Source organism: Colletotrichum siamense (assembly GCF_013390195.1).
Source record: "Colletotrichum siamense strain Cg363 chromosome Unknown KSG_Cg363_contig06, whole genome shotgun sequence".
Taxonomy (NCBI): Eukaryota; Fungi; Ascomycota; class Sordariomycetes; order Glomerellales; family Glomerellaceae; genus Colletotrichum; species Colletotrichum siamense.
The window spans coordinates 636,600-664,323 of record NW_023501019.1 but is presented as its reverse complement, the minus strand read 5'-3'; the positions used below and the strand labels follow the sequence as shown (position 1 = coordinate 664,323).

Sequence of the window (27,724 nt, the reverse complement as noted above, 5' to 3'; positions counted from 1 at the left end):
CGAGATGGTGCTGCGTGCATGTGCGACCCAGTTGAGGGGCAACGCTCCTGCCTCGCACAGTCGCATTTGCTTTGCGCCACGCAGAAGGAAAGCGCCCAGGAGGCAGGACCTGCGCAAGTTGACGACAAATACAAAACCAGAGCCCCGCCGCTCCTCTCAAACTTCGCCAGGTTTTCCTCACCGACCATTCACCAACCGCCCAACATGAGAACGGCCGCCCTCACTCTCGCACTGCCGGCCCTGGCCAGCGCCGCCAAGTGCAAGCCCTACGTCGACTCCGAATCCCTCCAGGAGCTGATCACCATCGAGGATCTCCTCGCCGGCTCCCAGAAGCTCCAGGACATTGCCGATGCCCACGAGGGCAACCGCGCCTTTGGCGGTGGTGGCCACAATGCCACCGTCGACTGGCTCGTCGAGGAGCTCGAGAAGCTTGACTACTTTGACGTCTACAAGCAGCCCTTCACTGAGGCTTTCGCAGGCTCCAAGGCAACTCTGACCGTGGCAGGCGCCGCCGTCGATGCGCGACCTATGACCTTCACGCCTGCTGGAGACGTCACCGGCGCCGCTCTGGTCAACGTCCCGAACCTTGGCTGCGAGGAGGCCGACTACCCCGCCGAGGTCTCTGGTGCCGTCGCCCTCATCTCGAGAGGAACCTGCAACTTTGCCGTCAAGGCCACCTTGGCCAAGACCGCTGGTGCTGTTGCTGCCATCGTCTACAACAACGCCGAGGGCGCTCTGTCGGGAACTTTGGGCGAGCAGTCGGATGCTTACGCGCCGGCCGTTGGCATCACCCAAGCCGAGGGCCTCGCTTTCGTTGAGAAGCTCGCGGCTGGCGAAGAGATCACTCTTGACCTCAACGTCATTTCCATTATTGAGGACCGTGTCAACTACAACGTCATTGCTGAGACGCGTGGCGGAGATCACGACAACGTCCTCATGATCGGCGGCCACTCTGACTCCGTCTTCGCTGGACCCGGTATCAAGTGAGTTATCCCATGCTCCCTATATTTTCTCTATCATCCTTGATTTTTCATGTTCGTCCTCGCCGTCCGTCGTCCTCCTCGTCGTTCTTCGTCCTCCTCGTCGTTCTTCGTCGTCCTCGTCGTTCTTCGTCGTCCTCGTCGTTCGTCGTCGTCGTCGTCGTTCGTCGTCGTCCTCGTCGTTCGTCGTCGTCCTCCTCGTCCGTGGTCGTCCTCCTCGTTCGTCGTCGTCGTCCTCGTCCGTGGTCGTCGACGTCGTTCGTCGTCGTCCTCGTCATTCGTCGTCGTCCTCGTCATTCGTCGTCGTCCTCGTCATTCGTCGTCGTCCTCGTCGTTCGTGGTCATCCTCCTCGTTCGTGGTCGTCCTCCTCGCTCGCGGTCGTCCTCCTCGTTCGCGGTCGTATCATTTATCAGCAACCAACATTGTCAGCAAATGCTAACCTTTCTTTCTCCAGTGACGACGGCTCCGGTACCGTTGGTGTCCTTACCGTTGCCAAGGCCCTGACCAACTTCGAAGTCAAGAACGCTGTCCGCCTCGGCTTCTGGGGCGCCGAGGAGTACGGCAAGCTCGGTTCCTACTTCTACGTCAAGCAGCTCAACGGCTCTGAGGAGGAGGTTTCCAAGATCCGCGCCTACCTCAACTTCGACATGATTGCCTCCCCGAACCCCAAGCTCGCCATCTACGATGGAGACGGAAGCGCCTTCAACTTCTCCGGCCCCGCTGGTTCTGATGTCATTGAGAAGGACTACGAGGAGTTCTTTGAGAGCAAGGGCCTGGGACACGTGCCCACTGAATTCAACGGTCGCTCGGATTATGCCGCGTTCATCGAGAATGGTATCCCCAGTGGTGAGTTTACCCAAACTGAAAATCCGAGGTTGGCGAATTAATAATAATGATGCATCGTAGGTGGTCTGTTCACTGGCGCTGAGGGACTTAAGACTGAGGAGGAGGCCAAGCTCTTCGGTGGAGAAGTTGGTGTCGCCTACGATGTCAACTACCACCTGATTGGCGATGACATTACGAACCTGGACAACGATGCCTACCTTGTCAACACTCAGGCCATTGCACACAGCGTTGCCAAGTACGCGATGAGCTGGGAGACCATTCCCCCCGTCAGCCAAAAGAAGCGCAGATACGCCGCCGACGTTGCTCGCCACCTCAAGCGCGCTGCGGAGCTGACCGGCCACTCTCATGACGGGCCTTGCGGTGGTGGCTCACACTTCTAAGCAAGTGGAAGGATAACTAATATGAGTAGCTGAGGATCATGACTAGGGCAGCATAATTCAATAAGAATACATAATGAGTTCATGAGACACTTTGCACCTTCGAGACTTCGTGCCATCGACTCGATATTGCTTGCAGTAAGGATTTGCAATTGTTTGTTCTTGGTGGCTACTCTGACCTTCCAATGATCCCAAGCCGAAAGACAAATAGTTAGATTGATAGTAAACCTGCCGCCCCCCGCATGAGATGATAAGTTGTGCTCTCCCATCTTTGGTCTTGGAGAATGCATGCTACTCAAGAGATACCGACCAAAATGGACTTCACCGCCATATACTCGTTGATCCCTACCTCACCACCTTCTCGCCTGTACCCGCTTTCGCAGGCACTCAGACTACCAACGTTGATGCCGACCATGTAACTACGAATGATGCTCTCAGTTATAACAAAGCTTCCGAGGCCGACATTTGAGCTGTTCGCCAGTGTAATCGCCTCGGTTTCGTCCCCGAACTGATATGGTCCTAGGACGGGAGCGAACACTTCCTCACGGGTGGTGATCATTTCCTGCTTCATGTTGGTCATCAACGTAGGTTGTATGAAATTGCCGCCCAGCTCAGGTAGCAAAGAACCTCCTAAAATGACTTCGCCGCTCTCGACGTTTTGCATCTGTTGAATGATTGGTATTTGGCAATACGTTCAGAAGTAAAATGGTATAAACCCTTTATGTGCGACAAGGCCTTCTGAAGCTCGCCCTCATTCGTCAATGGCTCAACGTTGACGCCCGCTTGAATCCCGAGGCCAACCTTGAGTTGTTGCATTCTTTCTTTCACCTTCAGAGAGAACTTATCATAGATCCCCTTCTGAAAAATACCCGGTTGGGCGTCACACAGGTCCGCCCGGAATTGCGAAGTTTCGCGAGCATCAGAATCTCCACCGCGCGATCAAGGTCTGCGTCTTCGAATACGATTAACGGGCTAGTGCTTCCAAGTTCGAGAGAGAGCTTATTAAGAGTTTGACCGCACTGCTCGGCAAGTCGCTTCCCAACGCGGGTGCTCCCGGTGAAGCTGATCTTCTGGACCTGCAGACTTTTGCAGAATGCCTCCCCGACCTCGGCAACCCTGTCCAATGTCAAGACGATATTGATGGAACCCTGGGGAAATCCAGCCTCCTTGGTCAACACCGCCTGGGCAATGCAGCTCAGCGGTGTCTCGCCTGCAGGTTCCCAGACAGTCGTACATCCGGCAGCTACAGCCGCCCAAGCCTTTCGGGTAATCATGGCTATGGGAAGGTTTTCACGCTGCAAGCAAGGTGGCCACGCCTGGGAGCTGCTGGATGGCCAGGATGCATTGTCCGGTTTCGGCTGCGGGCGCGACTTGGCCGTATGCCCGCTTGCCTCGCCGGCAAAACACTCGGGGAATGAGGCTCTGTGGGAAGTCTCCGCTCTAGCCTCAGCGAGACTCTTGCCGTGTTACAGCGTCGAGATCAAGGCTAATCAATGTGGTCGAGGCATAGCTTGTTTCACCGTCACAGCCACCCTGCTCTCTCTCTCTCGCCAAATGTTGTTTTGAAGATCTGAAATATTCGTGTGCTGCCTAGATAGCATTCTGGGTATCTTCGGCGCCCATCTCGGGCAGTGTTGCTGAGGTCTTCAACGTTGCTGGGTTGACAACATCGAATGTCTTCCCATCGATTCCTGAGGCCTATTGGCCATTCACGAAGCCGTTGTTCTGCAGAAGGTCCCTGCGAGACACGTCAGATAGGCTTTTGAACTCTATCTTGGCGTGTCTTCTTGTGTTTATACTGTCAAACCGCAAGTGTTCTCGCGGAAGCAACGGCCAAGCTAACAAGCGAATCGAGCGCGAAAGCTGGGAGCTGTAGATCATAGGATTACTCTAGACGTTCAAGAATGTGAAGAAATCATCGTGAGATAAGGTACTGCCTCGAGCGATGATGGGTTATTCCAAAGCTCGTATGATATCTCAAGGAAGTCTTGAAAGATATGGACCGTTGGAATTCATTGCTAATATGTTTTCTGCTCCGCATCATGTTGTTTTTCCCCATTGTCCGAGGGGTAAAAAAGGGTCAACAGGCGACGGGGGGCCGGCTCGTCGGAGAACGTCATCGTAAGAGAAGGAGAGCGCAGATGTCCACGGAATGCTGAGCAGACCGCATCAAGAGGTACGTTCTAATTATTTGACAGACATATGTCACATAAATATGAAATACTGGCCAGGAAGCTAAATAGATGAGATGGCCATTGAAGGACTAGGCGCAGTGTGATGCTACCCACCGAGCGCTGATAGCATCTAATACCAACGCCTCAGCAGTACAGAGCGAAATAGCAGACGCAGGTCATATCAACTTGATCTCGCATGGTGGGTCGGTATCGCTCAACGTAAAGAGACTGTGCTTTATCATCACCCATGGTGACCGAGGGTTCGAGACGAATTCAAGGATAAAGCTTAAATAAACCCTACCTATCTTATCAACGTTACCACAATGTTCCATGCCTTTCTTAAGAAAGGTCAGGTTTGGTCATCTCCGACCCAGTGAGAGCATGCCGTTTTTTTTGTTTTTGTTTTTCTAATGCGGCGGCTAATGACTTGCTGTAAAATAGCCTTTGAACATAGGGCTCTACATTAGGATATCGGGTTTTCAACTACAGATCTGCAGTGTCATTGACACCTGGGAGCTTGCTTGGATGACCGCCATAGAATTAGTTGACGATTTGGTGGACGGGCAATAAAAATTGAGCACCTGCGCCACTAAATCGTTCCGGTGCGACCGGATCACCCGCCGCCCGAAGATCCCGCGATCCGGGAGACCGGGGTGAGCCAGGTCTAGAACAAACACGTCACGATTCAGACCCCTGGTGCGCGTACGAAGTACGACTTACCAGTAAGGGCGTCCTTTGCTACGGATACTTGGCACGACCTCAGTAGCGAGACTTGGCAACATGAGCACCTAATGAAGGATCAGCGCCCTGTGAAACAGCTGGCTAACCTGATGTCCAATGATGCCCTGGCCCCTGTCGACGGGTAATGAGCTGTCATTAGAGCCGGTGGGCCCGGGACCAGCCGCCCCTGCAGACTGCCAACTGATAGGAATCAGAGGACTCCAAACGGACACGCATTGGTGCACCCTCCAGCCCTGCAGTCGATCAGGGGGAGCGTCACGCTTCCTTATCAGTTGCCCACTTCACAACAAGCTTTCCTCTTCCTGCATGGCTAATCCTTTCTTTCTACCATCCGAAGTGCCGGCGCATTACGGCAGGCAGTCAGACTGACCTCTAACGACCGAATTATTCGAGAAGCTGTCCGCGCGTTTGTTTGCTCGCGTGACTTGCGCACAACATCACTACCGCTGTGGTGAGCATCGGCAGCGATGGCATGGCAATCATGGGAGAAGTTCAAGGCCGACCATCCCGCCATGGCGGACCGCATGATTGAATCATGGGCCGCCGTCCGGCCGTATCTACCACCGGTCAACTTCATCACAGTTCACTACGCCTACTTTATATTGGTCGGGCTCATCTTTGCCGGCATCTTTCACGGAATCTCGAACCCGGCCAACAGCGTCAGCTTCATCGACAGCCTTTTCCTCGTCATGTCCGCCTTTACGACATCCGGACTCAACACGGTCGACATCAGCAAACTCAGTACCGCCCAGCAGGCTATCATCGCCTTGATGATGATTCTTGGCAGTCCCGTCTTTGTCTCCATCTTCACCATATGGCTCCGCGCCCGCGTCTTTGAGAAGCGTTTCGAGGACATCGTCGAGGCCGAACGGAATAGGAGGATCAAGAAGACTGGCACCATAGTTGGTATGGCTGGAGCCATGATTGGTCTCCCTGTCATGTCATCTTTTAAGGGAACCAAGCGGAAGCAAAAGAAGGGAAGACATGAGCGGCAGGCCGAGGCAGACGCCTTCCAGCTCACGGGGTATAAATCCCGCGAAAAGGGCCACGATCGAAGCCAAAGCCAGCCTACCAATCATGAATCTGCGCCACACGGCATGCTGGAGCCCATCGAGGAGGGCCAGAGGCTGAACCTTTCCACCAGCTCCACCGAGCCCCTCTCGCCCAAGTCGAATGCGACCCCCAGGCGGAGGCCTTTCAGTCGCGACTCAGGCCGGGTGTCAATTTCAGAAGGCTTCGATTTCAAGACATTCATCCACGAGAACAAGACGTCAATCGGCAGGAACGGCCAGTTCTTCGACCTCACGGAGGAACAGCGCGAGTACCTGGGTGGTGTCGAATACCGAGCCCTTAAGATTCTCTTTACCATTGTCTGCGTCTACTTCGTCCTCTGGCAGCTGCTTGGGGCCATCACGCTAGGCGCCTGGTCATACACGCATAGCCAGAGTATCACAGCCGTCAACTCTCAAAACTCCTGGTGGGCTGGCATCTTTCTCGCCATCTCTTCGTTCAACAACGCTGGAATGACGCTCCTTGACGCAGGCATCGCAGCCTTTGACAACGATGCCTTCGTCTTGACCATTGTTACCATCCTGTCCCTGGCTGGAAATGCGGCGTTCCCTGCGTTCCTCAGAGCAACCGTCTACTTCTGCAGGTTTGTTTTGAAAATGTGCGTTGATGAAGACGAGCACATTGTCTGGAAGGAAGCTTTTGATTTCATCCTGAAGTACCCTCGTCGTCTGTACATGATGATGTTCCCTGCCAAGGCCAATTTTGTTTTTGTCACGATGTTCTCCACCATCGCGGTCATGGACTGGGTCTTATTGTTGGTTCTCAGCATTGGCAACTCTGCTATCGAGGCATACCCAGTTGGAAAGCGAGTTGGACTGGCCCTCTTTCAGGCACTGGGTAAGTCGCCAAGGATTCTGTTTTGGCCTAGACACTAACCCTGTATTAGCTATTCCATCCTCGGGTTTCGGGGTTGTTGGTGTGTCAAGCCTCTATTTCGACGTTCTAGTCCTATGGGTCATCGTAATGTACATTTCCGCATATCCGGAGATCATCGTCATGCGAAACTCAAATGTAAGTGTGATCTCGAGTCAAGCTGAGGCATGTCCATCTCACTAACATGACTCAAGGTGTATGAAGAACGGTCACTAGGAATCTACACCACGGAACCTGAAAAGACTGAGGACCCAGACGCAACCGCCGGCGAGTCGATAGATGAGCTCCTGCCAACTTTTGCTGAACCGGCATTTGGCCATGCTCTTGGCCCAGAGCAAACAGCAGTTTCCGCATCAGGCGTGTCATTGTCACAAGCAAAGTCCCACTTTTCCACCAAGCCTGTCAAGAGGATGGCCGCCATTGGCCGCCGTGGCACATCATTCGTGGGCAAGCAGATCCAGAGCAGGATGAACAACTTCCAGGGCGTGGGCGTGACGGCGAAGCCACGGCTGAAGCGGTCCGCTGCCATCAACTTCGACAACCCGAACGCGGGCTCCGCTTCTACACCCGAGGGTCACGTGAGCCTCGTATCGCAACACCTGCGAGGACAACTGTCGCACGACATTTGGGCCATTGCTTTCTCACTGTTCCTAGTCACGCTGATCGAGACGTCCCATTCGATCGAGGACCCACGCTCTTACAGCGTCTTCAACTTCTTGTTCGAGATCGTGTCTGGATACACCAACATCGGACTGTCCATCGGCCTGCCGGGTCACTCGTTCAGCTTCGCAGGCGGCTGGTACACGGGTTCAAAGCTGGTCATGATCTTGATGATGATCCGTGGCAGACACAGAGGCCTTCCGGTCGCGCTGGACCATTCCGTCAAGCTGCCTGGGTGGGATAATGTCAAGAAGCAGAATGAGGACGCTGAGATCAGACGGAGTATGAGTAGAAGTCGAACTGGCTTAACGATATAGACTTTTTAGATGGATTTTGCCCGCAGACGGGCGGTAGACAAAATAGAACTCATTTCACGCTTAAGGCTGCTAGGGTCGTGCTGCCCAGTGCTCGTTGGTTTATGTCTGTCGTGATAGATGGCTCTGATGGTCGTAGAAGCTGTTTTCTTGGCTGGAAAGGCTTTTGGCAAGTCGAGTTTGATGATGAGATGAGATACAAACCAAAAAATGCTTTCTGATGAAAACTGTGTTCGGCCTTGACGGTCGTGAGGACCAGCCGGAAGAAAAGTCTTCACAGATATTGACTTCTCTTGTGCTATTTTCCACGAATGAGCACGATCTATGCAATTTCTTGTGTGTGAGCAGCTGGCCGCAGCATGCATGCGGTTTTACCCAGAGGCCTAGGCATCTATTTGTGTTCTTGGGCTCGTTTGAAACGCCGCTTATAGCTTGTTCAGAACCTGTTTGTATCAAATGTAGTCGCGCAAATATAGAACGTGCCATCGGGGAGTTGCGATTCAAGATATTCACCTTTCTTGATGTCAGAAAAAGTCACATTACTTCAGAATTTGTTGGACGGAGATACAAGCCAAGCCGCAATAAGCGTCTGCTTATTGCCAAGATCAAGATTGGAATACGCTCAGCTCGTCAATAAATCAGAAGAGGAGGTACTTAACGGCTATGTAGACATTGCATGAGGTACCAAAATGTCCTCGCGGCGTCGAAATGTTGCTCTTATACACTGTCCATGGGCCAAAACACATGTAAAGAGCAGTTCGTTTGAGTTTTGGTATCCGAGCGGACACTTATAGTCAACCGGGCGGATAGTGAGTGTACAACGGTAGGGACGATCGACGACGACGACGACGACGACGACGACGACAACGACGATAACGGCAACGACAGCAATAGGGAAGACGGAGGGATAGGGATAGCAACAATGGTAGTAGAAGTTGATTGATATAAAATATATCACTAGACCTAACATACCTCATATAGTAAATAATAGTTATCCGCCCAGATAGGATGACTCATTTTTTTACCTTCTGCGCTAGAGAATTATGAATAATTGCCGCGACACTTTTCCTAAACACTACCCTTCTCAAAGGCTACGTTCGATGTGATTGTACCTCCGTCGCGATTGCATCTGACGCCCGCAGGAAATGAATGTTCAGATTAATCGGGGGGTAAAGCTCCATGCATAAACATCCGGCGGAAGGACTCAAGGCCTTATTTTCAACTTTGGTTCAAGAGTCGCGCGGATGTTGAGATCTATTGGAACCACATCTCACCTAAGTTTTGTATTCTAGATGGCTGATATAAACTTGATATCGGGTTTCCATATCAAAAATGATGCAGATCTGTTGGTCTTCACTGGCGTCTACGTATTCGGCCTTGAGTACGAATACGACGCCCAAGTAGGACGGCTTCAACCCAGTGACTAACGATTCAAGACGGGTCGCCGAACGAAGGTCACACACGCCATCACATCAACACTCTGGGGTGGAGTAGTCGCGAGAAAACACATCACGACAACGACGTTGGATTGTTGGCCTTGGTCCACGAGAGTGCCTTTCGTAATATATACTCTTTGCAAGCATAACTGATTGACAGGGAATGCTGCGGCTGACAATGTCGGGAACTACTCGAGTGTCATGTGATGTCTACGAGAGCACCCAACACATTTATATAAGTTGCACGGCAAGTGTGAAAATCCCATCTTCACCAAGAAATCTCGGAAGGAAGACCGCCGGTGAAATGAGGTTTTTTCATCCTCTTGTTGCTCCATAATATCTAGAAAACAGTCCACAGATTCCAAACCCAAATGATAAGTAATCGCTTTTGATGTGTGTAGTTTATTCTCTCGAGATACATTGCAAACAGTGAAGGAAGAAAATAAGGGCTACATACTGGAAGCTGATGTGACACTCAATTTACTAGCTGATTAATGCGAGACTGGGCTGCACCCATATTGCGGAACCCTAGATGTCGAAGATAAGCTGTCCCGAATGCTGCTTCCTACAACAAGCCTGTCCAACATTGTCTCAAGTCAGTCCGGGGGGGTTTCAAACTATTTAAAAGGTGTCGCCAAGTGAAAGTCTCTTGATCCTCCCGACCCCAAATGGGCGCCATCTTTGGGAATAAAGGATCTCATCTTCAACCTGACAATGGGGCACTGATATTCAATTGTGTGTCTGACTCAAGGAGAGCCAAATCAGACTGACTCCCAGCAATCGCCTGTCTACAAAGCGTCTTGTAACGATTCAAATAGAATACGTCTTGGGGAAGAACGACGGATAACGCGGGCACGCGGGCACGACCCCTCAGACTCGCAGAAGAAAGTGAAGGGGAGAATCGGGAACTAAGAGTAGATGTTCCATCATATCATCTCTATCCCTCCTGTCGTCCGATTCCCCGTGCCGGCTTGTTTCAGGCCTTCCTGAGTATAGCATTTGCTAGCTTTATGTACTTCTCGACCGGCAGCCTGCAGCCCACATCAACTTCGTAGATACTTTTTCAACAAGAAGTGTATTCGCATAGCTTAAGTATAGCAAACATAAGGCAAGAATATGGGCGAGTTCGGATGTGTAGTCAGCAGCCGGCTCCAGTTCTCACCCCGTCAACGCCCGCCACCGCTGTTATGATGACGGCAACGTATCTTACCCTTGTCCTTCTTGATCTGGCGCGTATTCGGATTAAACAGGCTGATCCGGAAGCCTGACGCCGAGACAGACCAGAATTTCCGACACCGGGTGTCTCTCGCCACGCAGGCAGAGCGATCACCAAACATCGACTAGGTTGCGGAAACTGCCCTTTGTCCGCCCCATTTTGGGTGAGGAGCACATCAGCGTGCACCAGATTTTGGTGCCTGCCTATACCGAAACGCCGGCACCCTAAGTCTGTGAAACTATGCTGACAAACTACCAGATTGGTATCATGTTGTACGCTCAGCAGCCCAGCATGAGACATACGCATGATGAGAACGAAGCCGTTTGGTGATCACGCATGCCCTTTTCGAGGGCCTACTTCCCACCCACATCTATAAAAAGGCATGGTAACAGGCTGTTCCTGGTGTCCTCTACAAGAAAAATGGAGTTTTCTGTGCTCTCCAATCCTGCAATTTCTTCTTCTCTGGCACTGAACGCCAAACCGATGCCAAGCGCTCTTCAAGCATCTCTGCCGAGCAATGTCTAGAATCTCAATAGATTCTACGGGCAAACTGACCGTCAAATAATATCACGTATTTATTTGACGTCAATACGCCCATTATAGAAAATGACGAACAGCAATGACCCCTTGCGTCGCTTACATCTGGTTTCTGTCTTGACAGTGGCCAGGTGGGAGATGTTCAAAGCAGTTGGTACTGCGGCCATACCAATTCACCCGGGCACTTGAAGACTACCAGATGTCATTTTCTGTTGGTCTTCCATTTAAAGAACCGTCTCACGTAGCCCTTGTTAAAGGCCCTCTTCACAGGATCGTCAAACACCCAAGCACAGGTGCAGGCTTGGAGTATAAAGTGACAGTGTGTCGTAGATCCAAGCAGGAACCAGGGCACAGCGCAATGATTCGAACCGGAACTCATAGCGCCTCATCGGTCCTGCAGATCTGAAATCATGCTATCAACTTTTCTTCGTGGATTCCAATGAGAACTCAGCTACCTCTGGATGGCGAGACCATGCTTACACTAGTTGTAGGTGCTTCTATCTCCGTCGTATTCGCGACGGATACCCCGTCGGAGGGGTTTGAGGTGAGATGTGATTCTCACCCGTCATGCCAGAGGGAGAGGTTGCGACACTCAAGACCAAACCAACTGTCTAAAGTTCAAGTCTCAGATGCGGTTTGGACACATTTTGCGGTCTCTGCTCGGAAAAGAATTGCCCAGCGCATCTCCTCAAGCTACTTATAACCCCAGACGAATGACGTACATCAAGCCTCAGTCGCAGTTCAGCTTTTCCAACGGAGGACCAATGATGGCCCTTCTTCTTTCATCGGGTACCCGTTATGCCTGCCCTTTACAAAAGGTCAGCTCAGACACATGGATTGTATTCTACAGCAATCCAGGCTCGTGCCATGTTTCGGAATGAGCTTGCGGAATGCTTTTGTTCCCGAACCCCTGGTATCCCTTGGCCGGATCCGTAAAGTCCACGCTCACTCCGAAGCTGAACTTCAACTTCAACAACATCTTCTGTCGTCCGCTCCGTGTTGTAACATGTATTCACCGCGGAAGCAGGACGAAGACACCAGAATCAGCGACCTATGCCCCGGAAGTTACCCCGCAACATGCTTCCCGGGATGTATGATGACGCGTGGGTAGAGCACTACGATCTATCGCTTCCAGTGAGACACTGTCATGAAAAAGGACATGAATGTTGCTCGACCGCATCTCTATTATCCCGCCAGACTTTTATATACGAATCTTGCCGTCAGTAGCATCTCAACCCTGGACTCCTTCAAAGAACCATCCTTGTCGGCCACAGCTGACGCTGTTTCACGCCGCCCAATATGGACCCACGTTCGTTCACCAACCCAGCAGAGCCAACACCATAGCCGAGCTGAAGCATCTCACTGGCGCATGGAATACGTAACCGAGTCATCAGAGGCTATATGAACCCTCGCAGACTCCCTCTGCTGCGACTTCTGCACAGCCCAATGAGCATCCGTCTTCTTGGATCTAGATTTGAGGCCAACAAAACAAGGTATTAAGACCCAACTCACGATACTATCAAGGCAAGCTATTCACTCCTACCTGGATCTCCTTCCTCTTGCATGAGAACATTCTTATCATGGACTGTATACTATAAAAGGGATGAGGGACGGTGAACATTCCTTTTCTTTCTTTCTTCCCTTCTAAGTTCGAGATAATTGGTCCCTTGACGAAGCCCATACTACAGGATATCTATTCGCAAAGATTGAGAATCAGCTCACCATTGCCTTTGAAACCTACTTTCTTACGTGTAGATTGGGTTTTTATTACCAGTCTGCATGTTTCCAATCCTCACACCCACAGTTAGGCGCTGAGTGCGACTATCACTCTTCAGAAAGGTTGATCTTCCGACATGTATATAAGCTCAGCCGGAAATACAGATTTACCTCCTCGAAGCAAGGAATGTGCTAGTTCAGAGCAGGCTTGATATGATTACTAGATGCCTGCTAAGTGTTTAATCATCAGCGCCGAGAACTCGAGAAAGCACCATCGATGGTATCGCTAACGCCTACTCCCTCCCTTGTCTTCCATCATGATCCCCATGTTTTTGCGTCGAATACTTTCAGGACAAGGGCGTGTAACGGTGCACAAAGTGGCAAGGGTCACTGCAATTCGCCACGAGACACTGTCATAGACCAGGCTCATTATCTCATATTGCAACGCGTCTAAGATTCGGAGATAGAGCGCCGCGCGGTCTTTCATACCCTAGCATTGCTGCTGAGTCTTGCCCAAACCGCGTGAGATGAGTCGTTATATACTACTGCTACTCCCTCAGGCAGCGTGTCGACACGTAAACCCCATGCGCGATCACATCTCATATCGACAACAACACAGGACGGGATTGTAGACATAACTCAATTAACATAAACTCATATTAGGATATACAACCACCACATGATCCGACCCCGACAAAGGAAAGCCCAACCCAGCCATTACCACCCTCTTCCCATCTCTCATAAGATCAATATCTCGGAACCTCTTTTTAGTTGTCATAGTACCTCGGCTCGTTAAAGACGTGGTACCTGTGATCCCTGACACCCTGCCCCTTGAACATGTCTGGGAACTTCCATCCCTGGGGCACGCTGTGCTCGCTGACGCGTCTATTCCTCGTCTCGTCACTCTGCGCCTCGATCTGCGCGACCTCGTCCTTGGACTTGGGGATGACGAACTTGGCGACTTGCAACTCCGTGTCGGTGATGGTGCTGCGGCTGACGCGGGCGTAGCCGGTGCGCTTGAGGCCCTTGTAGAGGATGTACTCGCACCATCTGTCCCAGTCGGTGGGATCGACGTCGTGCATGCCGGAGAGCGGGCTGACGTAGGTGTTGTAGTTGCCCTGGAGGGGCTTGGTGACGAGGTAGGAGAGCAGGATGGACGGGTTTGTTGACTCGCCCATGAGCTTGGAGAGATACTCCGTTTGGAGACGGCGATCCTCGGGGTCTTCTTCTTGTCCGGAGTGGAACACGAAGACATCGACCTCCTGGCCGTAAACATCAAGGGTGGCAGAGATGGCGGGAGCGAGCTCGCCGACCGGGCTGGGCAGAAGGTGATGGGTTGACTTGAGAATGGGGAACTTGGAGAGGAGGGCGGATCCCCAGGTGTGCTTGTTGGGGCCTGGGCCGTAGTCGACGTACATGCCGAGGTCTTCGGCAAGGAATTGGGTGGTATCACGGTTGCCCATGATGATGCGCTGAAGGTCTGACTCGAGGAGACCGACGACGTCAATCTCCAATTCCTTAATAAGGTCGCGCATGCGGTACTCAGAGGACCACATGTCGTTGTCGAGAGAGAAGTGAATGGTCCAGATGCCAGCCGTGAGGATGCGGTCCTCGGGGTGGTACGGCTTGTAGTCGTTGGTGGGGAATCGCATGAATGCCGCGGCGAGGAAGACAATATTGACGAAGAAGGCGGCAATGGTATTGTACTTCTTGTGTTGGGAGGGGGAGGAGCGGCTCTTGGCGGGGCGGCGGGCCTGCGAGGAGGTGAGGTCAAAGACACCAGCACCGATGAGGATGAAGGTGGTCATCATGACCCAGTCAGTGTGCTCACGGACGAGAGGGCCACCGGGGACGAAGGCATAAGCGACGACCCAGACGTGGAAGAGAACCATGAAGTTGTAGATGAAAAAGCCCAGACCAAATGTCAGACCAGGGCTTCTCTTGGCAGCGTTGGAGAGAAAGGGGACACTGAGACCCATGAGATAGAAGGCGGTGGTGAGAGCGCCGTAGTACCCGAACCAATGGTGGTATGAGGTGAGGATGGCCGCACCCACGCAGCCAACACCGTACGCGGTCCATGAGCTCATGAAGCCGGGTCGGTAAAGACCGACCAGGAGACCAGCGGTCATGGCGATGATGGTCATCCAGCCGTAGGTGTTGGCTGTGGGGCCGCGGATCGGGTAACCATCCCAGACCCAGAGGATCATGGTGCTGGTGTCAGACAGAAGCGAGTGGATACCGAAGAACAGACCACCAACACCAAAAGCAGCGAGCAGGGAAGAACCGCCCTTGGAGTCTTCCGGGTAGTCGCCGCGGGTCAGGGGTGCCTTTCGGGTAAACCTCAAACACGCAACCACAGCAATCGCAAAGCCAGTGGCATTCCAGCCACCGTTGGCAGCGTGCATGACGGGCCAGAGGGGATTGTTCGTCCACCAAATGAACTTGGCCGTGGACGAGGCGATCAGGCCAATTGTCCACGCCAGAATCTTGGACTCGAGGCGGGCCTGGTGGGCTCTCTCAGAGTGCCAAGTCGCAACCCAGCCGAGGCACGAGGTAGCCACGGCGAAACCAACGGTGAACAGGCGCTTCGCAGGGTCCAAGACCAGGTAGGCCAGCAGACCAACCAAAGAAATCAGGTGGACGAAGCGCTGATTGTTGATCACCAGCGAGCGAACCGAGCGAATTCCCAAAATGCCGGGCAGGATCGTGGACATGACGAAGGCCTCATAGCCAGAAATACCCATGTGCCACAGCGGGAAGTACCACACCAAAACGCCCAGACTCGTCAACATGGACCAGAAGATGAAGCCATGGTAGACATCGGCGGCGGTATCGAGGGCCTCGGTCCAGGTGAAGCGCGCAGTCAGCACGCCGGCGCTGGCCTTTTCTTTCCTGTGCGCACATGAGTAATCGTTCACACGCGAGCGCAGGGATGGGGGGACCTACTCCTTCTCGAGAACGGCAGAGGGGACAGACGACCGGTTTTCACTATTACAAGCCTTAGAAAGGGAGCCTCGAAGCGGATTTATTTGGTCTGCTGTACTGGTATGTACAAGACTATTTCGGGAGCCATTGGACGTACCCCTTGCTGGAACCCTTGACATCCCTGATCACCACCTCGAAGGTGTCGAAGTCGAGGGCCGTCACGGCGTCGAAGGCAACGTCGAAGAGGATGAGCGCCCATTCGAAGAAGGCGTAGATCGTGTAGGCTGGTATCTGTTAGCAATTGGGCCCCGGCAGGCGAGGAATCAAGGGATGCCCACCTCCGGCGACGCGGTGCACCTTGTGCTGAATGAAGAAGTAAATCAGCGGCACAAGGGTACCGAAGAAGGAGTAGGCAATCGCCTTGCGGTACTTGATCGCCTTGGGATTCGGCGGGCTCAGCGTGACACAGCCAATGGTCCAGGGCAGCGAGGCGACAATGTAGGAGATCATGAAAATGTCGTGCCAGTCGTGATCGTCGGTGGAGGTCACGTAGGTGAAGCCGCCGCACATGAAGGTGCGCAGAATGCCCATGGCAAAGGTAAACTTGGGCAGGGTCTGGCCCGGACGGCGGGTGAGGAGGTACCACAGGCCGACGAGTGCGAAGCGCGGGCCGGAGGTGATTGCGATGAAGAGCATGAAGAAGGACCGCTCGGGGTACCGGTCGCCAATGGTCGCGGAGACGGAGGGGAACCACTCGTCCGGGTAGCCGTACCACTCATTCTGGACAATCTTGTGGAAGTGCAGGGAGACGCCGACGATGAATGCGCTAATGAAGGCAGCTGTTTGCGCGCAGAGATGTCAGTCCAGCTGTTCTTTGGGTGGTGCGCCTGCTGTCGTCCCGAGGGCGCGGGCAGGTGACGAGAATTGTGCGCGCAGCAGCATCGCGACGAGGTTCCATCGCAAACCGGAAAATGGTCCGACTTACTATAAGCTATGGCAGTGTGCGACCAGCTCACCCACTGGCCATTGAAGGTCAGCACGACGCCGCCGTCTTTGTCCTTGTACTTGGACGACATGGCGGAAGGGACAGCTCAAGCAAAACAAAGGGAAGAGAGGGTCATCCGGGTGATCCGGTGGTGGTGTTGTGTGTGTCGAGGGGAGGTGTGTGTGGGAGGTAAGATGGCAGAGGTGGGAGAGGAAGGGAAGATGGGAATTTGGAGGGGAATGTGGAAGGGAAGGACCTAAGCAATAATAGTGGAATCGGTGCCTTGTGCCTCGGCGGGCCGATCGCGTGTTTGTGTCCGTTTGTCCCAGGCAGGCGCCTTATGGTTTGCAGCCAGCAGTAAGCAAGCAATGAGGTAGCAGCAGCAGCAGCAGCAGCAGCAGCAGCAGCAGCAGCAGCAGCAGCAGTGAAGTAACGCTGCGATGCGGCAAGTGCGGGCAGCATTAGCAATGACACCGCGGGCAGCGTGCGGCCCCCGGAGCATTCGGGGCGTCACAGTGGAGCTGCATGGCAGGGAAGGTGATGACAGAATGCACCGTGAACCACCGGCAGAAACCCACTGGAGCTCTGCTCTTTCGTGCGTGCTGCCCTGCTGTTTACCACCAAATGGTACCGAATGGCCCCAATGGCACCAAACGGGCGCTGCTTTGGGACAGGGAATGGCGGAGGCACTTTACGGTTTAGCGCCGCCGGGGAGCTTGGCACAAGGCTGAAAGATCCCAGAACCCAATCAGCTTCGACTCAAGAGCTCTTGATGCCCCACACCGATAAAATTGGCCCCACTGGTTTGATGGGGCCCGTGCTCAGCCTCGCAACTTTTTTTTTTTTTTCCAATGCTGGTCAAGCATTCGCAGATCTCGATCCCGATCTGCTTCATTTTCGTCAAGCGAGCAGCAGCACTCGGTAGCCGACACCGACAGACAAGGTCACCACCGCAACCACCACAGCAGTCCGACCTCACCTGCAGACTCGAAGACGATGGCCGTCGCTGAAAAGGCCCGCTTCTACTTGGAGCGTTCCGTTCCCCAATTGCGCGAGTGGGAGGAAAAGGAAATCTTCACAAAGGCAAGTCTACCCTCGTCCTCGCCCTCGACCTCGGCAGACAAACAAGACATCTCACCAAGACACCATCCTAACACACCCACCACAGGAAGAAATCCGCACAATCGTCCAGAAACGAAGCGACTTCGAGCACCGCATCCTCGCCCCGCGCTCCGACCCCGCCGACTTCTCCTCCTATGCGAAATGGGAAACCTCCCTCGACGCCCTGCGCCAGAAGCGCTGCCGGCGCATGAAGGTCGGCCACGTCAACTCCCAGCACGCCTCCCAGGCCCGCGTCCTCGCCATCTACGACCGCGCCGTCGCCCGCCACCCCTCCCGCAAGGACCTCTGGCTCGAGTACCTCGCCTACACCGAGGACGTCAAGGCCTCCAAGCGCTGGCGCCGCACCATGGCCGCCGCCCTGCGCATGATGCCCACCGACGCCGACCTGTGGATCCACGCCGGCCGCCGCTCCGCTAAGAACGGCGACATGGGCGGCGCGCGGGGGTACTTCATGCGCGGGTGCCGGTTCTGCACGACCGAGGGCACGCTGTGGATCGAGTACGCGCGCTGCGAGATGGAGTGGCTGGCCAAGATGGACGCGAAGCGCGGCAGCGGGAAGAAGAAGGACGCGAACCCCCTGGCGGGCGAGAAGATGGACGACGACGACGAGATCCGCTTTGGCGACGAGGAGGACGAGGAGAACGAGGAGGGCGACGACCTGCCCGTCCCCGGCAAGAAGGTCATCGACGAGGACGCCGCCGCGAAGCTCAAGAACAACCCGGCCATGGACGGCGCCATACCCATGGCCATCTTCGACATCTCCCGCAAGCAGTCCTTCTTCACCCCGGACGTCGCCGAGCGCTTCTTCGACATGTTCGCTACCTTCGCCAAGGTCTCATGCCTCGAGAGGATCATCACCCACGTCGTCGAGGCCATGCGCGCGCTCGACGCAGCCCACCCCGCGACGTGGAACTGCTACGTCCGCCTGCCGCTGGTCGGCGTCAGCCCCGACACGCCCGAGTTCCCGCTGGGTCTTCGCGAGGTGCTGTCCAGGCTGGGCAAGGGCCTGGACGAGACGTCGGACAAGGAGGCGCTGCGGAGCAAGAGCATGGTGTGGATCCAGATGATTCTCCTCGTCGAGGACCTGGACGAGGGCATCAAGGCTGTGTTGGAGGCTACAAAGGCCAAGTTGCAGGCGTGAAATATGCTGTGTGGATATCGGGAAGAAAAAAATTGGCTATTGGTACAGAAAAGCAAAGGAAAACGGAAAAGCGGTGCTCGAAATGCGCATTTGACGGGAATAGACGGTGCAGAACCGACGCACCACCCTTGATACCACTTGCATACTCGGCGTTAGCCCCTAATTGAACTGGTTTGAAGCAAACACGCTACGCCGCCGAGTAATTCGGAAACTTCTTGCCCTCCTCAACAGCCTTCTCCCACTCCCCGTCCTCGTCAAGCTCCTTCGCCATGCGAATCACCTCGTCCCACTCCTCCTTCGTAACCCTGTTAACGCTGAGACGGCCCAGCTTGAGCAGCTGCATGTTCGCCAGCGGGCCCTTCAGCCCGACCTCCTTGAGCAGGGACAGCGGCACAATGCGCGGGAACTTGTGCTCGATCTTGACGTGCACGAGACTCCATTTGCTACCGTCGTGGGGCGCCGCGTCGTCGTAATAGGGATTGTCGTTGATGCACGCGTTCCCTGCCGTCGTCAGCTAGCTCAGGCACTGGGGAGGGGGGTACCTACAGTCTGGGGAGTGCTCCTTCACGATGCTGATGATGCCCACGATCCCCGGCTCCTTGCAGTTGGAGTGGTAGAAGAAGGCCTTGTCGCCCTTGCGCATGTCTCTGAGGTTATTCCTGGCCGCGTAGTTGCGAATACCTGCATCGTCAGTTGTCAGTCTTTAAATGAGGTTGATGAAGAAATTTACCCTCCCACCCCTCCGGGGTCTTCTTCGCCGCCAAATCATCAATCGAGAACTTAATCTCATATCCATCCTCAATCCGCACATCCGGCTCCGACTTCATGAGCCAGTACCGCTCCTCCGGCGGATCCCTCCGCTCAGCGTCCGGGTTAACGTCCGGCACGGAAGCGGAGGCGTCGCGGAGGGCTTTGAGCTCGTCCTTGGTCTTTCTCGGCGGTGCCTCTTTCTTGCCTGCGGCGGGTTTCTGTGGAAGTGTCAGAGAATGAGTGTGGTTCGTGGGGGTATGGGTGAAGCGCACCTTGGCCTTCTTCGCTGCGGGCTTCTTGACTTCGGCCTTGGGTTCCGGCTTATCTTCCGGCTCGGCTTCAACGGCTTTCCTCTTGCGACCAGCGCCAGCTGCTTTCGAAGTCTTCTCTTCCGTTTGAGTCTTGCTAGTCGCCTCCTTCTTGGCTACTTTGGTCTTGGCAGGGGCCTTGCTCTTCTCAGCAGCCGTCTTCTTCTCATCCGCCGGCGCCGCAGCGCTCAGGCGCGTCGACGACCGGAGACTCCGTGTGACGGCAGGCATAGTAGTGCTAATTCTGGGTAGGAGTAATGAGTGATTTCCTGTCCTGTATCTCAAGGAATGATTGTATGAGATTATAACAGGTAGTCCAGCTTTCTGGGTGTTAGATCCTCTCAATCGCGTTGACGAGATGAACCGCTTCATGCTCATGGGTGACGCGACGACGGGACGCACTGAGCGCACAGTGTCGCCGGATGAGAACTGTCACGGGCGCACGGCCCTGGTGTTCGAGGTTGATCACGTAATCAGTCCGTGTTGTTCGGGTTTTTGATAAGTTAAATGTGACTTATAAAGTTTTTATTTGAAATAGGCGTAGAGGGAGAGACGAAATTCTTTCGTCTCAAGAAGGCTTATGAAGTTCTTGTTGGACATTTCTTTCAAAAAGTCCATGAATCGATCGTCAAAATGTACAAGCATGAGTCCGTCCGGTACCTAAGAAGTAGGTAGGGGAGAGCAACGGTTGGCTACTTGTTTCTCATTCATCCCCATATCATCCTTAGCGACAACTGACTAGGACTTCCGTGCGCCATTCCAATTCAAAGGAAGTCTGACTATGTGTGTATCTCACAAGAGTCAGATGTTGTGATTCAACGCTCCCGCACATAAGACCATCCTGTTAGACATCACAACTGATCCTCCACATCAACCTCATCCCACCAACCTCACAACACCACAACCCCAAGACACCCATCGTGAACAACCCGACACCCACTGTGCCTTCTACCCAGTCCTCGCCGCCATAGACGACAACCCGCTCATCCCCCTCCGTCACATCGTGCCCCGCTCCCACGCCTTTTCGTCGAACACGCTCGCGGTCGAGAGGCTGCTGACGATGGCTGCGCTCGGGACCAAGATGGACACTGTGCGCAACGGTCGTCGCAAGATCACCCTGGAGCTGTGGGCGAGCATGAGGGAGGTGGCGGCGAAGGAGCTGTGCCGGCGCGAGGCGTTTGTGGTGGACCAGTTTCATAACCGGGACGCGCTGGCGGGGTACGTGGCTCTAGGGAAATAGTTGCTGGAGCAGGTTCCCGGGGGCGTTGATGCGTTTTGCACGGCTTTTGTGACGGCGGGGATGACGATGGGTTTGGCAGGGGTTTTGAAGGCTGAGAATCCTGCGACAAAGGCGGCTGTCCTGGAGCCGTGGGCTTCGCCGGCCGTCACGCACGGAAGGCCCGGGGAGCACGATATTTGGGGGATTGGGGCCGGGTTTGTGCCGCCGCTGCTTTATCGGGGGTTGTATGACGAGGTGAGGTATATAGATGTTGATGAGATACACGCGCAGCAGATGTGCAGATATCTGAGGAGGAAGGAGGGTTTCTATGCGGGGCCCTCAACGGCATTGAATGTTATTGCTGCGCTGGAGCTGGCTAAAGAGTTGAGGAGGGACAATAACGTTGTGACTGTTGCTTGTGACTCTGCGCTGAATAGTTTGAAGGGGGTTCGCACTTGAGTTAGGATTGAGGAATTACCTGGTGATGGATTACCCGAGGATGATGGAACCGACTCCCTGGAGGTCTCATAGACACTCCGACTAACCCAGGAAAATCAAAAGGCTAACTCCCAAGATGTTCTTATAGATTTTGGGGATGGCCATAGTTGTCACGAAGCCATTTCTTGACTAAGTCAGCGATCAAAGTTTGTAGGGAGGTGCATCTAAGCTCCGTACAAGATTGCCACAAACCATGGGACTCGGTCCAGTCACATACCTAACCACCGTTTCGGTCGCAATCTCGTCAAGGTTGAACTCTTGATAAAGGCGGAGCAATTAGAATTAAAAAGAGGAGTCGTTTTCGGCCACGTAGCTCCGTCCTGGAGAATAACCAAAAGAGGCTGACGGGGAGTACTTGCACGCCATCGAGGACACATTACAAGTCTTGATCCCCGGAAGGAAGTCTAGAACCAATACAGGTGACAGTCATGGTCACTATGACAACGATGAAGAAGAAGCGAACGAAGCTTCCTCCGGCGGAAGAAATGAAGACTTAGACGACTGTCGACGTTTTTGAAACAGAGTGTCTTCAAACACGATTCGGACGAAAGCTTTGAAACCAAGCGACTATCTTCGTCGTTGAGTTCATTGTCATGACTCATTCAGCCTGGTTCCTTACTTATCATTTAAAGCTGGTTGATCAGTTCTCGGTCGATTGAACACAGTTGCAGATTTCTTACCTCCATTCTCGATCTGAAGGTGCCACTCATAGTGGGACTATTCCCTACCTGTTGACCGGAATCTGCAAATGCGCCAGCTCTTGGCTCAACCAACGCAATCAGACCCTTGTCTTCATGTACATACAGCCTTCCTCATTTCGCACTGATTGGTCGAGCCCCTTGTCTGCTGTTTGTTGGCTCCTCGATGGACACGGAAATCGACCCATACCTTTCACAATTCGCTTAGAGCCTGCATCTGAACTGAATAAAAAATGCGTCCAATTCGTGCGCGGAGGCGGGCGAAGACTCCGGTATCTCGGGTGGATGCTCGCAAAGCGAGCACCAACAACGACAAACAGCTGGCTGGAAAAGAGGGGTAACTTCCCTGTTCGCGGCTATCTTGCCTCTTCCTCAGGTCATTTTAAAGACTGATGTTCCCTCCCATGCTCATTTCCTCCATGAGTCTTTTGTTCTTTCACATTGACTGCGCGGAAAATCAGGCCGAAGCAAAATGCAGGCTCCAGCTCAACCCACCGCTGCCAACGAGGCGCAAATAGCTCCTGACCCGGCCAATGAAGTAGGTTTACCATGGCGAAGCAACAGCTTAAGGCTGCAGAATCGCAATATGGCGAGAGGTATGCTGACGACCGCCGACTAGGAGCAGGGCATCGCTGTTGACGACGGGGCCTCCCAGGGGGATGGGGAGAGGTGATTTAAAACTCTAGGCTCCATGCGTATTGCAATAGACGCTTACAAATTTGCAAATGATTGGTTGCAGTGTCCATACAGCTTCGACAGCATCTCTGAGCGAGAGCATCACCGAGTATCGGCGCCTTCACGGGCGCACTTACACCCAAAAGACCGATTATTGCCTCCCGAATGACGAGAGGCAGAATGAAGGGCTTGATATTGCGTAAGCTTCTACTATGCTCACATTGTTTTAATTATTGAACGTCACCCATATAAAACGAGCTGGATTAACTCTTTCACCCGAAAGGCATTACTGGGAGACTCTATTTCTTGACGATAAGCTGTTCCTTGCTCCAATTGGTGACAGCCCCCAAGTAAGTCTCAATGCAAGATATCTCAGCCCTGGCAGTGTCTGATTGAAGAAATAGAAGGTTCTTGACCTCGGAACGGGGACAGGCATTTGGGCCATGTGAGTCCCGGTGCACGCTCTCGTCCAATCTCGCAACCGCTAACAAACCCATAGCGACTTTGCCGACGAATTTCCCTCGGCCCAGGTAACAGGCGTTGATATATCGCCCATTCAGCCTGGTTGGGTACCTCCAAACTGCAAGTTCCAGGTCGACGATATTGAGCAGCCATGGACATGGGACGCCGATTTTGACTACATCCACATCCGCCATCTCGAGGCCAGCATCTCGGACTGGCCTGCCCTCTACAAACAAGTATTCGATCATCTTAACCCGGGCGGCTACATTGAGATCAAGGAGCTTGACATTGAAGATCATTCTCAGGCTCTTGGCCAGGACCTGCCTCAAGACCACGTCTACCGTAGATGGGCAAAAGTCTTCTTCGAGGCCACAGACAAGCTCGGAAAGACCATTCAGCAGTCTCGAAACCACGGAATCGCCAAGGCCCTCAGGGAGGCTGGCTTTGTCGACATTGTGGAGAAGAAATGGCCCATCCCCATTGGCGCGTGGCCCGCTGACCCCATGCTCAAGGAAATCGGCGAGTGCAACTGGATGTACCTGGACCAGTCGCTCGAGGGATTTGCGCTTTTTCTTCTCAAGGAGATAATGGGTTGGGAATACGCCGAAATTATCGTCTTCGTTGCTGAGATGCGGAAAGCTCTGAAGGACCTGAGTCTCCAGCCCTTCTATCACCTGTAAGTCGGTTCATTCGGCGTCAACATGCGTACATGAAATCGAAGAGAAGCTAATCATGTCGCAGTAATCTTGTTTATGCGCGTAAGCCTGAAGAAACAGAAGAAACTCAATCTTGAAGCTCGGGGGAACCGGTATTGGAGAACGATCTTGTCTTACCATGATTGGAAGATCATAAATGGAAGCCTCTTGTTTATAATTATGAGTCAAGAGCGTTAATACAATACAGTGTTCATCATAGCTTGTGAAGTTAGGCGGTTTGATGTCAGTTGCCGTAAAACGTTCACTAAGAAAGAGTACAAATTTGGGCAAGCAGTGTGACAACATCCATACGAACATAATGAATGCACGAAAAGCATTTGCGATTCGCATAGTGTACCTGGACAACATGAGTGAGACCGATCTGTAACCTCGCTGTCCCGCTGTGGACTATATGTGCGTTGAAAGCTGAATGTTGGTTCCCTTCAACCCAGTTACCTCGTCCTGTTCTGAATCAAAGAAGGTCGATGTTAGGGCCTATACCGAGGCGCATCTAGACTCCGTGCAAGGTTCCCACAAACCATATAGCTCAGTCCAGTGACATACTTGACGACATTATCAGTGGCGTGCTCTTTGCGGGTAAGGTCCAGCCATGGACAATGGAACTCGTCCTCATACGCCTGAGTCTTCAACTTCGTAGATCTCTTAGCTTCATTGACACCCATCTCGTTCAGATACATCATGACAAGGTTCATAAAACATAAAGGCTCCTCAGAGACTACATGTGAAGCAATTGTGAAAGCTTGGAGAGACTTGGCTTCGTGATCGTCCTTGCAGATAGAGTATCCAACGTCAAAGGAGACGTAATCATTGTGTAACACCGCAATAAGGTAAGCCAGCCTGAAAGTTGGAGCAGAGCAACGCTCTTCTTCTTCTGTAAGACTCATGCCAAAGTGCATAACGTAGTCTACCCACCTATTAAACGTCAGCGTGTGTGGTTTCGTAGTGGAACGGGTCGCGCTAAGATACATCTGTACTCACTCGCCCGCGACATCGACCAAGCCATAGTTGACAAATGCATCGGAGCTTTCAAACTGAATGTTCTTACCGGGGCCTGCACCATGAGAGATGAAAAGCGTCCAAACCTTGAGCATCTTCATCCCCGTGACTTTGTCAATAGCGAGAATTCTCTCCATCATGAACTCATGAATTTGTTTCATGCCGCTTTTGGCTTCGGCAAGCGACACTTGATCCTTCATTGACGTGCTGAGTCTATTCGCAAGCTGCTCGTTCAAGGTGTCTATTTGCCGGTGGCATCCGTGAGGTTATCCTGGAGAAAGGCGTCTAATGATGGGCCGAGTCAGCATTAGAAAAGCAGCCAGTTTCTGGAATCTGACTTAACGCATCTACGGAAGATTGACTATTTCTTGGAATAGCCGGATCGCACGTTCACTTGCTGCCTGAGACGCCAACATACACCAAGGAAACCTGACATACTCAGATTCAAGGATGTAGCTAGTAATCCATGTTCGCTCTGGTGCAATCATCGGCAGGCAGAGAGTAGCGAAACTACCAATGACGGCGTTCTCGCAGCCCGCTCGGGTTGAGTTCAATCCAACCATACGTCCCCAATCAGCCCTAGCAGCTTCGCAGCCTACAACCGTAACATCATCGTCGAAGCACTTTCTCAACACAAATTCAGCACAGAATCCCTCCGCGGCGTACTTAGAATGGTGCAATGCTTCTGAATATTGATATTCTTGGTAGTATTTGGAGTAAAAGCTGGCGATAGCCATTGTTGGGGGAGATGAGTTGTACGGTTTGTTGGGATACAATTGGGAGGGTAAAGCATGTTGACAGACAAGGCTATGTCTGAACTCCGGAGTGATTTATAAAACAAGAGCCAGAGGTCATTGAGAAACGTGTTAAAAGTCATATGTGGCATTTCTGGGCGCCAGCTGCGGCAGAATTACCGCGGATTCTGTGAGCGTACACTGGCGGTAAATGAGTGGTTTGTGGTTTCCCCAACCTCTCAGTCAGATTGCTGAGAAATTTCCAGCTCACCCGCAATGATACTCACAAACTGTTTCTTTCTGACGCTTAATATGGAAACTTAGTGAAAATAGTAACTAGCTGGGTCTTTTGGTTGAACTACGCATGTAGCGAAGACAAGGGTGGTTGTTCAGCCGCCAACCGTCGTGGGATTCAACTATTGGTCTGCTAGAGCTGATGATTGAGCAATCATGTTTGCCCATGTTAATAAGCGGTAAAAGTTTCGGACGAAATCTCTGGATGCTGACTTGTTTTCCCTTGCAGTATGAACCATTTTTTGGAGCGAGACAATCTCACCTCGTGAACAGTTCCGACATCGACGAACTTGCAGTAAGCTTCCTTCCACTGTTTATCGAAGACAACGGTTTCTAGCCCACTCACTTGCATTCGTAATCACGTTATGTGGAACTAATTTTGACGGCCAGGTAATGTCCCCCGAAACTTCAGACGGGCGCACGTCGGTCTAAAAATAGAGGAATGGATAGTAATCACGAGCATAGACGACGATAGCGACGACGACAGCGACGACGACAGTGACGACGACAGCGACGACGATAGAAGAGTTTTTGAAAGCAGTGTAGTGAATAGCGCGTCTATCATCACCGCCTGAACCTACGCGGATCCAAGCTTTGGATTCTTTTCGTACCTAGAGAAAACGAATCTGGCTCCGGATCATTGCCTGAAACTGATACTGTCATAATTACCGCACTCCAACTTCATCATTCGCATCCTCCCCTCCAAATCATTCCTGAATCCACATGCGATTCTTTCCATCTACTTGCGTATCGCTTGTTTGATCCAATTCCTCTGGGCTCAGCCGTACATCGTGATATGTCTTCTGCATCAAGCCTTGGGTGGCAACTGTCCTTGAGTGATTTCGTCGACAGGCGGGGACGTCTGACTGGCAGTAGAGTCCTTCGACGCCTGGGCGGCACCAGTGTTATTCGGGTCACTGTCCTCTTTGCGGACCCAGTGGGGGAAGGTACCACTACCTGGGATTCCCATGGCTGGGCCAGGCTGCGGAGGTTGTGGTCTACCTTGATGCTGTGTGAGTGAGCCAGTGCGGTGTCTGGAGCTGGCGGATGCAGGCGTGTTGGTGGACACATCTCCCAGCACACCGGTGCCTCGAAGTCCCAGCACGCTGGTGCCTCGAGGTCTCATAGGCATATTTCGCAGCACACCAGTCCTTCCATGTCCGGAGTCGAGCCTTGCGAGAGCCGCTCGGACTTCTCTAGGTTGATTGGAAGATCCATGACGATGGACACCAGTGGAAGTTGGGAAGAAGAGGTCGCCG

The 27,724-nt window shown here is 53.0% G+C and overlaps 6 protein-coding genes across 6 annotated transcripts; 3 read left to right on the top strand and 3 right to left on the bottom strand.

Moving 5' to 3' along the window:
• Positions 1-204: 204 nt before the first annotated feature.
• On the top strand, positions 205-2,207 carry lap2 (putative leucine aminopeptidase 2; the record flags this gene model as incomplete). The annotated part of the gene is made up of 3 exons (XM_036641033.1): positions 205-983; positions 1,436-1,827; positions 1,888-2,207. The coding sequence occupies 3 exons, from the start codon at positions 205-207 to the stop codon at positions 2,205-2,207; spliced, it is 1,491 nt and encodes a 496-aa protein (XP_036492834.1).
• Positions 2,208-2,499: 292 nt separating this feature from the next.
• Positions 2,500-3,478, bottom strand: CGCS363_v009183 (Succinate-semialdehyde dehydrogenase; the record flags this gene model as incomplete). Its single annotated transcript, XM_036641032.1, has 2 exons — positions 2,500-2,868; positions 3,074-3,478. 2 exons carry the CDS (start codon positions 3,476-3,478, stop codon positions 2,500-2,502), a joined length of 774 nt encoding a protein of 257 aa, XP_036492829.1.
• Positions 3,479-13,709: 10,231 nt separating this feature from the next.
• On the bottom strand, positions 13,710-16,943 carry cwh43 (the record flags this gene model as incomplete). The annotated part of the gene is made up of 5 exons (XM_036641031.1): positions 13,710-15,834; positions 15,889-15,930; positions 16,025-16,151; positions 16,206-16,706; positions 16,853-16,943. The coding sequence occupies 5 exons, from the start codon at positions 16,941-16,943 to the stop codon at positions 13,710-13,712; spliced, it is 2,886 nt and encodes a 961-aa protein (XP_036493434.1).
• Positions 16,944-17,848: 905 nt separating this feature from the next.
• Positions 17,849-19,115, top strand: UTP6 (U3 small nucleolar RNA-associated protein 6; the record flags this gene model as incomplete). The annotated part of the gene is made up of 2 exons (XM_036641030.1): positions 17,849-17,890; positions 18,021-19,115. The coding sequence occupies 2 exons, from the start codon at positions 17,849-17,851 to the stop codon at positions 19,113-19,115; spliced, it is 1,137 nt and encodes a 378-aa protein (XP_036493428.1).
• A 187-nt stretch (positions 19,116-19,302) lies between these two features.
• Positions 19,303-20,404, bottom strand: THYN1 (Thymocyte nuclear protein 1; the record flags this gene model as incomplete). The annotated part of the gene is made up of 4 exons (XM_036641029.1): positions 19,303-19,616; positions 19,662-19,796; positions 19,846-20,083; positions 20,138-20,404. 4 exons carry the CDS (start codon positions 20,402-20,404, stop codon positions 19,303-19,305), a joined length of 954 nt encoding a protein of 317 aa, XP_036493852.1.
• A 2,656-nt stretch (positions 20,405-23,060) lies between these two features.
• On the top strand, positions 23,061-24,405 carry CGCS363_v009179 (Secondary metabolism regulator LAE1; the record flags this gene model as incomplete). The annotated part of the gene is made up of 6 exons (XM_036641028.1): positions 23,061-23,126; positions 23,208-23,257; positions 23,328-23,462; positions 23,547-23,613; positions 23,668-23,708; positions 23,763-24,405. 6 exons carry the CDS (start codon positions 23,061-23,063, stop codon positions 24,403-24,405), a joined length of 1,002 nt encoding a protein of 333 aa, XP_036493165.1.
• Between the last annotated feature and the right edge of the window lie 3,319 nt (positions 24,406-27,724).